General features: G+C 53.0%; 1 protein-coding gene across 1 annotated transcript in view; it reads left to right on the top strand.

The window, feature by feature from the left end:
- The window catches only part of TLK2 (tousled like kinase 2), a 54,889-nt gene that overhangs the window by 26,722 nt on the left and 12,714 nt on the right, over positions 1 to 15,453 (top strand). The window contains exons 11-12 of the mRNA XM_075584356.1: positions 88 to 177; positions 370 to 539. Of these exons, the coding sequence (XP_075440471.1) occupies positions 88 to 177; positions 370 to 539 (260 nt within the window). The remainder of the gene's footprint in view (positions 1 to 87; positions 178 to 369; positions 540 to 15,453) is intronic.

Here is a 15,453-nt window from a genome sequence, read left to right as displayed (position 1 = left end):
GTATGAGGTTACACGGTGAAGTAAGCAGGTCCTGTTCTTCTGAAATGGATCCCAACTCCCCGTGACCCTCCTCCTCCTCCTCCCCAGGCACGCGTGCCGGGAATACCGCATCCACAAGGAGCTGGATCACCCCAGGATAGTCAAGCTGTACGACTACTTCTCCCTCGACACAGACTCGTAAGTCGCTGTGTATTCTGGGCCCCTGCGCGTTTCGCTCTCCCTCCTTTCGGCTGCACGTTTTGGCCCCAGTGTTCCTGCTTCATGCACCCGCCAACAAACCGATCTGTCTCCCGGGCACGCGGCCGGGGCCCCGCGAGTGTGCGTGGCTGCCCCCTCGGCGGTAACGCCGCGCTGTTTGTTTTGGGTCAGGTTTTGCACGGTGCTGGAGTACTGCGAGGGCAACGACCTGGACTTCTACTTGAAGCAGCACAAGCTGATGACAGAGAAGGAGGCCCGCTCCATCATCATGCAGATCGTCAACGCCCTCAAGTACCTGAACGAGATCAAGCCGCCCATCATCCATTACGACCTGAAGCCCGGTAGGTTAGGGGGCAGGTGGGGGGGAGGGGGGGTGTCCTTCCTTTCCCACCATCTTCACACCCCTTCAATGACCACCGTGGTTGGGTTGCACTTTGGTGCGGAGGGCGGCAGCTTCGCCGCACGGGACTGACTGACCATTACACGCCACCGTGCGTCATGGCCCTTCGTGGTGAGGCAGAGGAAGGCCGGACAATCTTCCATTGTGGGGTTACCCAGTTTGATCCCCCCTTCCCCGTCAGACGAGCCAACAAAGCCGTGAGAGGACGCTCCGCAGTGTTACTGAATCGCCAGTCGGCAAAGTGTAGGAGGGAAGAGGGAGAGAAGTGGGCAGAACAAGAGGTCGTCCCCTGAAGCTGGAGGGGAAATGCGAGGAAGTACTTCTTCATGGAAAGGGTAGTGGATCCATGGGATAGGCTCCCAGCAGAGGTGGTAGGGGGGTAATACAGTGAGGGGAATCAGACAGGCTTGGGGTAGACAGAAAGTAAGACAGGAAGCTGAGGATCTGATCGGACCGGAGGTGTTAGAGCGGGCCGCCTGGGTGGGACACGCGGCTCCGATACGGAGAACAGGCTGTATGTGGCGTAATGTCTCCTGCCTCTGCATGGCTACGTACCCTGCTATATCCGTGGGATAGGTTCTGTCTGTCCCAGCGTTACCCTTTAATACGTCTTACTATGCGCCGGCCGTGATACGGAGAACAGGCTGTATGTGGCGTAATGTCTCCTGCCTCTGCATGGCTACGTACCCTGCTATATCCGTGGGATAGGTTCTGTCTGTCCCAGCGTTACCCTTTAATACGTCTTACTATGCGCCGGCCGTGATACGGAGAACAGGCTGTATGTGGGGTAATGTCTCCTGCCTCTGCATGGCTACATACCCTGCTATATCCGTGGGATAGGTTCTGTCTGTCCCAGCGTTACCCTTTAATACGTCTTACTATGCGCCGGCCATGATACGGAGAACAGGCTGTATGTGGGGTAATGTCTCCTGCCTCTGCATGGCTACGTACCCTGCTATATCCGTGGGATTGGTTCTGTCTGTCCCAGCGTTACCCTTTAATACGTCTTACTATGCGCCGGCCGTGATACGGAGAACAGGCTGTATGTGGCGTAATGTCTCCTGCCTCTGCATGGCTACATACCCTGCTATATCCGTGGGATAGGTTCTGTCTGTCCCAGCGTTACCCTTTAATACGTCTTATTACGCGCCGGCCGTGATACGGAGAACAGGCTGTATGTGGGGTAATGTCTCCTGCCTCTGCATGGCTACGTACCCTGCTATATCCGTGGGATAGGTTCTGTCTGTCCCAGCGTTACCCTTTAATACGTCTTACTATGCGCCGGCCGTGATACGGAGAACAGGCTGTATGTGGCGTAATGTCTCCTGCCTCTGCATGGCTACGTACCCTGCTATATCCGTGGGATTGGTTCTGTCTGTCCCAGCGTTACCCTTTAATACGTCTTATTACGCGCCGGCCGTGATACGGAGAACAGGCTGTATGTGGCGTAATGTCTCCTGCCTCTGCATGGCTACATACCCTGCTATATCCGTGGGATAGGTTCTGTCTGTCCCAGCGTTACCCTTTAATACGTCTTATTACGCGCCGGCCGTGATACGGAGAACAGGCTGTATGTGGCGTAATGTCTCCTGCCTCTGCATGGCTACATACCCTGCTATATCCGTGGGATAGGTTCTGTCTGTCCCAGCGTTACCCTTTAATACGTCTTATTACGCGCCGGCCGTGATACGGAGAACAGGCTGTATGTGGGGTAATGTCTCCTGCCTCTGCATGGCTACGTACCCTGCTATATCCGTGGGATAGGTTCTGTCTGTCCCAGCGTTACCCTTTAATACGTCTTACTATGCGCCGGCCGTGATACGGAGAACAGGCTGTATGTGGCGTAATGTCTCCTGCCTCTGCATGGCTACGTACCCTGCTATATCCGTGGGATTGGTTCTGTCTGTCCCAGCGTTACCCTTTAATACGTCTTACTATGCGCCGGCCGTGATACGGAGAACAGGCTGTATGTGGCGTAATGTCTCCTGCCTCTGCATGGCTACGTACCCTGCTATATCCGTGGGATAGGTTCTGTCTGTCCCAGCGTTACCCTTTAATACGTCTTATTACGCGCCGGCCGTGATACGGAGAACAGGCTGTATGTGGGGTAATGTCTCCTGCCTCTGCATGGCTACGTACCCTGCTATATCCGTGGGATAGGTTCTGTCTGTCCCAGCGTTACCCTTTAATACGTCTTATTACGCGCCGGCCGTGATACAGAGAACAGGCTGTATGTGGGGTAATGTCTCCTGCCTCTGCATGGCTACGTACCCTGCTATATCCGTGGGATAGGTTCTGTCTGTCCCAGCGTTACCCTTTAATACGTCTTACTATGCGCCGGCCGTGATACGGAGAACAGGCTGTATGTGGCGTAATGTCTCCTGCCTCTGCATGGCTACGTACCCTGCTATATCCGTGGGATAGGTTCTGTCTGTCCCAGCGTTACCCTTTAATACGTCTTACTATGCGCCGGCCGTGATACGGAGAACAGGCTGTATGTGGCGTAATGTCTCCTGCCTCTGCATGGCTACATACCCTGCTATATCCGTGGGATAGGTTCTGTCTGTCCCAGCGTTACCCTTTAATACGTCTTACTATGCGCCGGCCGTGATACGGAGAACAGGCTGTATGTGGGGTAATGTCTCCTGCCTCTGCATGGCTACGTACCCTGCTATATCCGTGGGATAGGTTCTGTCTGTCCCAGCGTTACCCTTTAATACGTCTTATTACGCGCCGGCCGTGATACGGAGAACAGGCTGTATGTGGCGTAATGTCTCCTGCCTCTGCATGGCTACGTACCCTGCTATATCCGTGGGATTGGTTCTGTCTGTCCCAGCGTTACCCTTTAATATGTCTTATTACGCGCCGGCCGTGATACGGAGAACAGGCTGTATGTGGCGTAATGTCTCCTGCCTCTGCATGGCTACGTACCCTGCTATATCCGTGGGATAGGTTCTGTCTGTCCCAGCGTTACCCTTTAATACGTCTTACTATGCGCCGGCCGTGATACAGAGAACAGGCTGTATGTGGGGTAATGTCTCCTGCCTCTGCATGGCTACATACCCTGCTATATCCGTGGGATAGGTTCTGTCTGTCCCAGCGTTACCCTTTAATACGTCTTATTACGCGCCGGCCGTGATACGGAGAACAGGCTGTATGTGGGGTAATGTCTCCTGCCTCTGCATGGCTACATACCCTGCTATATCCGTGGGATAGGTTCTGTCTGTCCCAGCGTTACCCTTTAATACGTCTTATTACGCGCCGGCCGTGATACGGAGAACAGGCTGTATGTGGCGTAATGTCTCCTGCCTCTGCATGGCTACGTACCCTGCTATATCCGTGGGATAGGTTCTGTCTGTCCCAGCGTTACCCTTTAATACGTCTTACTATGCGCCGGCCGTGATACAGAGAACAGGCTGTATGTGGGGTAATGTCTCCTGCCTCTGCATGGCTACATACCCTGCTATATCCGTGGGATAGGTTCTGTCTGTCCCAGCGTTACCCTTTAATACGTCTTATTACGCGCCGGCCGTGATACGGAGAACAGGCTGTATGTGGCGTAATGTCTCCTGCCTCTGCATGGCTACGTACCCTGCTATATCCGTGGGATAGGTTCTGTCTGTCCCAGCGTTACCCTTTAATACGTCTTATTACGCGCCGGCCGTGATACGGAGAACAGGCTGTATGTGGCGTAATGTCTCCTGCCTCTGCATGGCTACGTACCCTGCTATATCCGTGGGATTGGTTCTGTCTGTCCCAGCGTTACCCTTTAATACGTCTTATTACGCGCCGGCCGTGATACAGAGAACAGGCTGTATGTGGGGTAATGTCTCCTGCCTCTGCATGGCTACGTACCCTGCTATATCCGTGGGATAGGTTCTGTCTGTCCCAGCGTTACCCTTTAATACGTCTTATTACGCGCCGGCCGTGATACGGAGAACAGGCTGTATGTGGCGTAATGTCTCCTGCCTCTGCATGGCTACGTACCCTGCTATATCCGTGGGATAGGTTCTGTCTGTCCCAGCGTTACCCTTTAATACGTCTTATTACGCGCCGGCCGTGATACGGAGAACAGGCTGTATGTGGGGTAATGTCTCCTGCCTCTGCATGGCTACGTACCCTGCTATATCCGTGGGATAGGTTCTGTCTGTCCCAGCGTTACCCTTTAATACGTCTTATTACGCGCCGGCCGTGATACGGAGAACAGGCTGTATGTGGCGTAATGTCTCCTGCCTCTGCATGGCTACATACCCTGCTATATCCGTGGGATAGGTTCTGTCTGTCCCAGCGTTACCCTTTAATACGTCTTACTATGCGCCGGCCGTGATACGGAGAACAGGCTGTATGTGGGGTAATGTCTCCTGCCTCTGCAAGGCTACATACCCTGCTATATCCGTGGGATAGGTTCTGTCTGTCCCAGCGTTACCCTTTAATACGTCTTATTATGCGCCGGCCGTGATACGGAGAACAGGCTGTATGTGGCGTAATGTCTCCTGCCTCTGCATGGCTACATACCCTGCTATATCCGTGGGATAGGTTCTGTCTGTCCCAGCGTTACCCTTTAATACGTCTTACTATGCGCCGGCCGTGATACGGAGAACAGGCTGTATGTGGGGTAATGTCTCCTGCCTCTGCATGGCTACGTACCCTGCTATATCCGTGGGATAGGTTCTGTCTGTCCCAGCGTTACCCTTTAATACGTCTTACTATGCGCCGGCCGTGATACGGAGAACAGGCTGTATGTGGCGTAATGTCTCCTGCCTCTGCATGGCTACGTACCCTGCTATATCCGTGGGATAGGTTCTGTCTGTCCCAGCGTTACCCTTTAATACGTCTTACTATGCGCCGGCCGTGATACGGAGAACAGGCTGTATGTGGCGTAATGTCTCCTGCCTCTGCATGGCTACGTACCCTGCTATATCCGTGGGATAGGTTCTGTCTGTCCCAGCGTTACCCTTTAATACGTCTTATTACGCGCCGGCCGTGATACGGAGAACAGGCTGTATGTGGCGTAATGTCTCCTGCCTCTGCATGGCTACGTACCCTGCTATATCCGTGGGATTGGTTCTGTCTGTCCCAGCGTTACCCTTTAATACGTCTTACTATGCGCCGGCCGTGATACGGAGAACAGGCTGTATGTGGCGTAATGTCTCCTGCCTCTGCATGGCTACGTACCCTGCTATATCCGTGGGATAGGTTCTGTCTGTCCCAGCGTTACCCTTTAATACGTCTTATTATGCGCCGGCCGTGATACGGAGAACAGGCTGTATGTGGCGTAATGTCTCCTGCCTCTGCATGGCTACGTACCCTGCTATATCCGTGGGATAGGTTCTGTCTGTCCCAGCGTTACCCTTTAATACGTCTTACTATGCACCGGCCGTGATACGGAGAACAGGCTGTATGTGGGGTAATGTCTCCTGCCTCTGCATGGCTACATACCCTGCTATATCCGTGGGATTGGTTCTGTCTGTCCCAGCGTTACCCTTTAATACGTCTTATTACGCGCCGGCCGTGATACAGAGAACAGGCTGTATGTGGCGTAATGTCTCCTGCCTCTGCATGGCTACGTACCCTGCTATATCCGTGGGATAGGTTCTGTCTGTCCCAGCGTTACCCTTTAATACGTCTTATTACGCGCCGGCCGTGATACGGAGAACAGGCTGTATGTGGCGTAATGTCTCCTGCCTCTGCAAGGCTACGTACCCTGCTATATCCGTGGGATAGGTTCTGTCTGTCCCAGCGTTACCCTTTAATACGTCTTACTATGCGCCGGCCGTGATACGGAGAACAGGCTGTATGTGGGGTAATGTCTCCTGCCTCTGCATGGCTACGTACCCTGCTATATCCGTGGGATAGGTTCTGTCTGTCCCAGCGTTACCCTTTAATACGTCTTACTATGCGCCGGCCGTGATACGGAGAACAGGCTGTATGTGGCGTAATGTCTCCTGCCTCTGCATGGCTACGTACCCTGCTATATCCGTGGGATAGGTTCTGTCTGTCCCAGCGTTACCCTTTAATACGTCTTATTACGCGCCGGCCGTGATACGGAGAACAGGCTGTATGTGGCGTAATGTCTCCTGCCTCTGCATGGCTACGTACCCTGCTATATCCGTGGGATAGGTTCTGTCTGTCCCAGCGTTACCCTTTAATACGTCTTATTACGCGCCGGCCGTGATACGGAGAACAGGCTGTATGTGGGGTAATGTCTCCTGCCTCTGCATGGCTACGTACCCTGCTATATCCGTGGGATTGGTTCTGTCTGTCCCAGCGTTACCCTTTAATACGTCTTATTACGCGCCGGCCGTGATACGGAGAACAGGCTGTATGTGGGGTAATGTCTCCTGCCTCTGCATGGCTACGTACCCTGCTATATCCGTGGGATTGGTTCTGTCTGTCCCAGCGTTACCCTTTAATACGTCTTATTACGCGCCGGCCGTGATACGGAGAACAGGCTGTATGTGGCGTAATGTCTCCTGCCTCTGCATGGCTACGTACCCTGCTATATCCGTGGGATTGGTTCTGTCTGTCCCAGCGTTACCCTTTAATACGTCTTATTACGCGCCGGCCGTGATACGGAGAACAGGCTGTATGTGGGGTAATGTCTCCTGCCTCTGCATGGCTACGTACCCTGCTATATCCGTGGGATAGGTTCTGTCTGTCCCAGCGTTACCCTTTAATACGTCTTATTATGCGCCGGCCGTGATACGGAGAACAGGCTGTATGTGGCGTAATGTCTCCTGCCTCTGCATGGCTACGTACCCTGCTATATCCGTGGGATAGGTTCTGTCTGTCCCAGCGTTACCCTTTAATACGTCTTATTACGCGCCGGCCGTGATACGGAGAACAGGCTGTATGTGGGGTAATGTCTCCTGCCTCTGCATGGCTACGTACCCTGCTATATCCGTGGGATAGGTTCTGTCTGTCCCAGCGTTACCCTTTAATACGTCTTACTATGCGCCGGCCGTGATACGGAGAACAGGCTGTATGTGGCGTAATGTCTCCTGCCTCTGCATGGCTACGTACCCTGCTATATCCGTGGGATAGGTTCTGTCTGTCCCAGCGTTACCCTTTAATACGTCTTATTACGCGCCGGCCGTGATACGGAGAACAGGCTGTATGTGGCGTAATGTCTCCTGCCTCTGCATGGCTACGTACCCTGCTATATCCGTGGGATAGGTTCTGTCTGTCCCAGCGTTACCCTTTAATACGTCTTACTATGCGCCGGCCGTGATACGGAGAACAGGCTGTATGTGGCGTAATGTCTCCTGCCTCTGCATGGCTACATACCCTGCTATATCCGTGGGATAGGTTCTGTCTGTCCCAGCGTTACCCTTTAATACGTCTTACTATGCGCCGGCCGTGATACGGAGAACAGGCTGTATGTGGCGTAATGTCTCCTGCCTCTGCATGGCTACGTACCCTGCTATATCCGTGGGATTGGTTCTGTCTGTCCCAGCGTTACCCTTTAATACGTCTTATTACGCGCCGGCCGTGATACGGAGAACAGGCTGTATGTGGCGTAATGTCTCCTGCCTCTGCATGGCTACGTACCCTGCTATATCCGTGGGATAGGTTCTGTCTGTCCCAGCGTTACCCTTTAATACGTCTTATTACGCGCCGGCCGTGATACGGAGAACAGGCTGTATGTGGGGTAGTGTCTCCTGCCTCTGCATGGCTACGTACCCTGCTATATCCGTGGGATAGGTTCTGTCTGTCCCAGCGTTACCCTTTAATACGTCTTATTACGCGCCGGCCGTGATACGGAGAACAGGCTGTATGTGGCGTAATGTCTCCTGCCTCTGCATGGCTACGTACCCTGCTATATCCGTGGGATTGGTTCTGTCTGTCCCAGCGTTACCCTTTAATACGTCTTACTATGCGCCGTCCGTGATACGGAGAACAGGCTGTATGTGGCGTAATGTCTCCTGCCTCTGCATGGCTACATACCCTGCTATATCCGTGGGATAGGTTCTGTCTGTCCCAGCGTTACCCTTTAATACGTCTTACTATGCGCCGGCCGTGATACGGAGAACAGGCTGTATGTGGCGTAATGTCTCCTGCCTCTGCATGGCTACGTACCCTGCTATATCCGTGGGATAGGTTCTGTCTGTCCCAGCGTTACCCTTTAATATGTCTTACTATGCGCCGGCCGTGATACGGAGAACAGGCTGTATGTGGGGTAATGTCTCCTGCCTCTGCATGGCTACGTACCCTGCTATATCCGTGGGATAGGTTCTGTCTGTCCCAGCGTTACCCTTTAATACGTCTTATTACGCGCCGGCCGTGATACGGAGAACAGGCTGTATGTGGGGTAATGTCTCCTGCCTCTGCATGGCTACATACCCTGCTATATCCGTGGGATAGGTTCTGTCTGTCCCAGCGTTACCCTTTAATACGTCTTACTATGCGCCGGCCGTGATACGGAGAACAGGCTGTATGTGGCGTAATGTCTCCTGCCTCTGCATGGCTACATACCCTGCTATATCCGTGGGATAGGTTCTGTCTGTCCCAGCGTTACCCTTTAATACGTCTTATTACGCGCCGGCCGTGATACGGAGAACAGGCTGTATGTGGGGTAATGTCTCCTGCCTCTGCAAGGCTACGTACCCTGCTATATCCGTGGGATAGGTTCTGTCTGTCCCAGCGTTACCCTTTAATACGTCTTACTATGCGCCGGCCGTGATACGGAGAACAGGCTGTATGTGGGGTAATGTCTCCTGCCTCTGCAAGGCTACGTACCCTGCTATATCCGTGGGATAGGTTCTGTCTGTCCCAGCGTTACCCTTTAATACGTCTTATTACGCGCCGGCCGTGATACGGAGAACAGGCTGTATGTGGGGTAATGTCTCCTGCCTCTGCATGGCTACGTACCCTGCTATATCCGTGGGATAGGTTCTGTCTGTCCCAGCGTTACCCTTTAATACGTCTTACTATGCGCCGGCCGTGATACAGAGAACAGGCTGTATGTGGGGTAATGTCTCCTGCCTCTGCAAGGCTACGTACCCTGCTATATCCGTGGGATAGGTTCTGTCTGTCCCAGCGTTACCCTTTAATACGTCTTACTATGCGCCGGCCGTGATACGGAGAACAGGCTGTATGTGGGGTAATGTCTCCTGCCTCTGCATGGCTACGTACCCTGCTATATCCGTGGGATAGGTTCTGTCTGTCCCAGCGTTACCCTTTAATACGTCTTACTATGCGCCGGCCGTGATACAGAGAACAGGCTGTATGTGGCGTAATGTCTCCTGCCTCTGCATGGCTACGTACCCTGCTATATCCGTGGGATAGGTTCTGTCTGTCCCAGCGTTACCCTTTAATACGTCTTACTATGCGCCGGCCGTGATACGGAGAACAGGCTGTATGTGGCGTAATGTCTCCTGCCTCTGCATGGCTACGTACCCTGCTATATCCGTGGGATAGGTTCTGTCTGTCCCAGCGTTACCCTTTAATACGTCTTATTACGCGCCGGTCGTGATACGGAGAACAGGCTGTATGTGGGGTAATGTCTCCTGCCTCTGCATGGCTACGTACCCTGCTATATCCGTGGGATAGGTTCTGTCTGTCCCAGCGTTACCCTTTAATACGTCTTACTATGCGCCGGCCGTGATACGGAGAACAGGCTGTATGTGGCGTAATGTCTCCTGCCTCTGCATGGCTACATACCCTGCTATATCCGTGGGATTGGTTCTGTCTGTCCCAGCGTTACCCTTTAATATGTCTTACTATGCGCCGGCCGTGATACGGAGAACAGGCTGTATGTGGCGTAATGTCTCCTGCCTCTGCATGGCTACGTACCCTGCTATATCCGTGGGATAGGTTCTGTCTGTCCCAGCGTTACCCTTTAATACGTCTTACTATGCGCCGGCCGTGATACGGAGAACAGGCTGTATGTGGCGTAATGTCTCCTGCCTCTGCATGGCTACGTACCCTGCTATATCCGTGGGATAGGTTCTGTCTGTCCCAGCGTTACCCTTTAATACGTCTTATTACGCGCCGGCCGTGATACGGAGAACAGGCTGTATGTGGCGTAATGTCTCCTGCCTCTGCATGGCTACGTACCCTGCTATATCCGTGGGATTGGTTCTGTCTGTCCCAGCGTTACCCTTTAATACGTCTTACTATGCGCCGTCCGTGATACGGAGAACAGGCTGTATGTGGCGTAATGTCTCCTGCCTCTGCATGGCTACATACCCTGCTATATCCGTGGGATTGGTTCTGTCTGTCCCAGCGTTACCCTTTAATACGTCTTATTACGCGCCGGCCGTGATACGGAGAACAGGCTGTATGTGGGGTAATGTCTCCTGCCTCTGCATGGCTACGTACCCTGCTATATCCGTGGGATAGGTTCTGTCTGTCCCAGCGTTACCCTTTAATACGTCTTATTACGCGCCGGCCGTGATACGGAGAACAGGCTGTATGTGGGGTAATGTCTCCTGCCTCTGCATGGCTACATACCCTGCTATATCCGTGGGATAGGTTCTGTCTGTCCCAGCGTTACCCTTTAATACGTCTTACTATGCGCCGGCCGTGATACGGAGAACAGGCTGTATGTGGCGTAATGTCTCCTGCCTCTGCATGGCTACATACCCTGCTATATCCGTGGGATAGGTTCTGTCTGTCCCAGCGTTACCCTTTAATACGTCTTACTATGCGCCGGCCGTGATACGGAGAACAGGCTGTATGTGGCGTAATGTCTCCTGCCTCTGCATGGCTACATACCCTGCTATATCCGTGGGATAGGTTCTGTCTGTCCCAGCGTTACCCTTTAATATGTCTTACTATGCGCCGGCCGTGATACGGAGAACAGGCTGTATGTGGGGTAATGTCTCCTGCCTCTGCATGGCTACGTACCCTGCTATATCCGTGGGATAGGTTCTGTCTGTCCCAGCGTTACCCTTTAATATGTCTTATTACGCGCCGGCCGTGATACGGAGAACAGGCTGTATGTGGGGTAATGTCTCCTGCCTCTGCATGGCTACATACCCTGCTATATCCGTGGGATAGGTTCTGTCTGTCCCAGCGTTACCCTTTAATACGTCTTACTATGCGCCGGCCGTGATACGGAGAACAGGCTGTATGTGGCGTAATGTCTCCTGCCTCTGCATGGCTACATACCCTGCTATATCCGTGGGATAGGTTCTGTCTGTCCCAGCGTTACCCTTTAATACGTCTTATTACGCGCCGGCCGTGATACGGAGAACAGGCTGTATGTGGGGTAATGTCTCCTGCCTCTGCATGGCTACGTACCCTGCTATATCCGTGGGATAGGTTCTGTCTGTCCCAGCGTTACCCTTTAATACGTCTTACTATGCGCCGGCCGTGATACGGAGAACAGGCTGTATGTGGCGTAATGTCTCCTGCCTCTGCATGGCTACATACCCTGCTATATCCGTGGGATTGGTTCTGTCTGTCCCAGCGTTACCCTTTAATACGTCTTACTATGCGCCGGCCGTGATACGGAGAACAGGCTGTATGTGGGGTAATGTCTCCTGCCTCTGCATGGCTACGTACCCTGCTATATCCGTGGGATAGGTTCTGTCTGTCCCAGCGTTACCCTTTAATATGTCTTACTATGCGCCGGCCGTGATACGGAGAACAGGCTGTATGTGGCGTAATGTCTCCTGCCTCTGCATGGCTACGTACCCTGCTATATCCGTGGGATAGGTTCTGTCTGTCCCAGCGTTACCCTTTAATATGTCTTACTATGCGCCGGCCGTGATACGGAGAACAGGCTGTATGTGGCGTAATGTCTCCTGCCTCTGCATGGCTACGTACCCTGCTATATCCGTGGGATAGGTTCTGTCTGTCCCAGCGTTACCCTTTAATACGTCTTATTACGCGCCGGCCGTGATACGGAGAACAGGCTGTATGTGGGGTAATGTCTCCTGCCTCTGCATGGCTACGTACCCTGCTATATCCGTGGGATAGGTTCTGTCTGTCCCAGCGTTACCCTTTAATACGTCTTATTACGCGCCGGCCGTGATACGGAGAACAGGCTGTATGTGGCGTAATGTCTCCTGCCTCTGCATGGCTACGTACCCTGCTATATCCGTGGGATAGGTTCTGTCTGTCCCAGCGTTACCCTTTAATACGTCTTACTATGCGCCGGCCGTGATACGGAGAACAGGCTGTATGTGGGGTAATGTCTCCTGCCTCTGCATGGCTACATACCCTGCTATATCCGTGGGATAGGTTCTGTCTGTCCCAGCGTTACCCTTTAATATGTCTTATTACGCGCCGGCCGTGATACGGAGAACAGGCTGTATGTGGCGTAATGTCTCCTGCCTCTGCATGGCTACGTACCCTGCTATATCCGTGGGATAGGTTCTGTCTGTCCCAGCGTTACCCTTTAATACGTCTTATTACGCGCCGGCCGTGATACAGAGAACAGGCTGTATGTGGGGTAATGTCTCCTGCCTCTGCATGGCTACGTACCCTGCTATATCCGTGGGATAGGTTCTGTCTGTCCCAGCGTTACCCTTTAATACGTCTTATTACGCGCCGGCCGTGATACGGAGAACAGGCTGTATGTGGGGTAATGTCTCCTGCCTCTGCATGGCTACATACCCTGCTATATCCGTGGGATAGGTTCTGTCTGTCCCAGCGTTACCCTTTAATACGTCTTACTATGCGCCGGCCGTGATACGGAGAACAGGCTGTATGTGGGGTAATGTCTCCTGCCTCTGCATGGCTACATACCCTGCTATATCCGTGGGATAGGTTCTGTCTGTCCCAGCGTTACCCTTTAATACGTCTTACTATGCGCCGGCCGTGATACGGAGAACAGGCTGTATGTGGCGTAATGTCTCCTGCCTCTGCATGGCTACATACCCTGCTATATCCGTGGGATAGGTTCTGTCTGTCCCAGCGTTACCCTTTAATACGTCTTACTATGCGCCGGCCGTGATACGGAGAACAGGCTGTATGTGGCGTAATGTCTCCTGCCTCTGCATGGCTACATACCCTGCTATATCCGTGGGATAGGTTCTGTCTGTCCCAGCGTTACCCTTTAATACGTCTTATTACGCGCCGGCCGTGATACGGAGAACAGGCTGTATGTGGGGTAATGTCTCCTGCCTCTGCAAGGCTACGTACCCTGCTATATCCGTGGGATAGGTTCTGTCTGTCCCAGTGTTACCCTTTAATACGTCTTACTATGCGCCGGCCATGATACGGAGAACAGGCTGTATGTGGGGTAATGTCTCCTGCCTCTGCATGGCTACATACCCTGCTATATCCGTGGGATAGGTTCTGTCTGTCCCAGCGTTACCCTTTAATACGTCTTACTATGCGCCGGCCGTGATACGGAGAACAGGCTGTATGTGGCGTAATGTCTCCTGCCTCTGCATGGCTACGTACCCTGCTATATCCGTGGGATAGGTTCTGTCTGTCCCAGCGTTACCCTTTAATACGTCTTACTATGCGCCGGCCGTGATACAGAGAACAGGCTGTATGTGGGGTAATGTCTCCTGCCTCTGCATGGCTACATACCCTGCTATATCCGTGGGATAGGTTCTGTCTGTCCCAGCGTTACCCTTTAATACGTCTTACTATGCGCCGGCCGTGATACAGAGAACAGGCTGTATGTGGGGTAATGTCTCCTGCCTCTGCATGGCTACGTACCCTGCTATATCCGTGGGATAGGTTCTGTCTGTCCCAGCGTTACCCTTTAATATGTCTTACTATGCGCCGGCCGTGATACAGAGAACAGGCTGTATGTGGGGTAATGTCTCCTGCCTCTGCATGGCTACATACCCTGCTATATCCGTGGGATAGGTTCTGTCTGTCCCAGCGTTACCCTTTAATACGTCTTACTATGCGCCGGCCGTGATACAGAGAACAGGCTGTATGTGGGGTAATGTCTCCTGCCTCTGCATGGCTACGTACCCTGCTATATCCGTGGGATAGGTTCTGTCTGTCCCAGCGTTACCCTTTAATACGTCTTACTATGCGCCGGCCGTGATACAGAGAACAGGCTGTATGTGGCGTAATGTCTCCTGCCTCTGCATGGCTACATACCCTGCTATATCCGTGGGATTGGTTCTGTCTGTCCCAGCGTTACCCTTTAATACGTCTTATTACGCGCCGGCCGTGATACGGAGAACAGGCTGTATGTGGGGTAATGTCTCCTGCCTCTGCATGGCTACATACCCTGCTATATCCGTGGGATAGGTTCTGTCTGTCCCAGCGTTACCCTTTAATACGTCTTATTACGCGCCGGCCGTGATACAGAGAACAGGCTCTATGTGGCGTAATGTCTCCTGCCTCTGCATGGCTACATACCCTGCTATATCCGTGGGATAGGTTCTGTCTGTCCCAGCGTTACCCTTTAATACGTCTTACTATGCGCCGGCCGTGATACGGAGAACAGGCTGTATGTGGGGTAATGTCTCCTGCCTCTGCATGGCTACATACCCTGCTATATCCGTGGGATAGGTTCTGTCTGTCCCAGCGTTACCCTTTAATACGTCTTACTATGCGCCGGCCGTGATACGGAGAACAGGCTGTATGTGGCGTAATGTCTCCTGCCTCTGCATGGCTACATACCCTGCTATATCCGTGGGATAGGTTCTGTCTGTCCCAGCGTTACCCTTTAATACGTCTTACTATGCGCCGGCCGTGATACAGAGAACAGGCTGTATGTGGCGTAATGTCTCCTGCCTCTGCATGGCTACGTACCCTGCTATATCCGTGGGATAGGTTCTGTCTGTCCCAGCGTTACCCTTTAATACGTCTTACTATGCGCCGGCCGTGATACGGAGAACAGGCTGTATGTGGCGTAATGTCTCCTGCCTCTGCATGGCTACATACCCTGCTATATCCGTGGGATAGGTTCTGTCTGTCCCAGCGTTACC

This window comes from Ascaphus truei, unplaced genomic scaffold, assembly GCF_040206685.1.
Source record: "Ascaphus truei isolate aAscTru1 unplaced genomic scaffold, aAscTru1.hap1 HAP1_SCAFFOLD_552, whole genome shotgun sequence".
NCBI lineage: Eukaryota > Metazoa > Chordata > Amphibia > Anura > Ascaphidae > Ascaphus > Ascaphus truei.
Note: the sequence above shows the minus strand (reverse complement) of the source record. Positions and strands in the feature narration are given on the sequence as shown.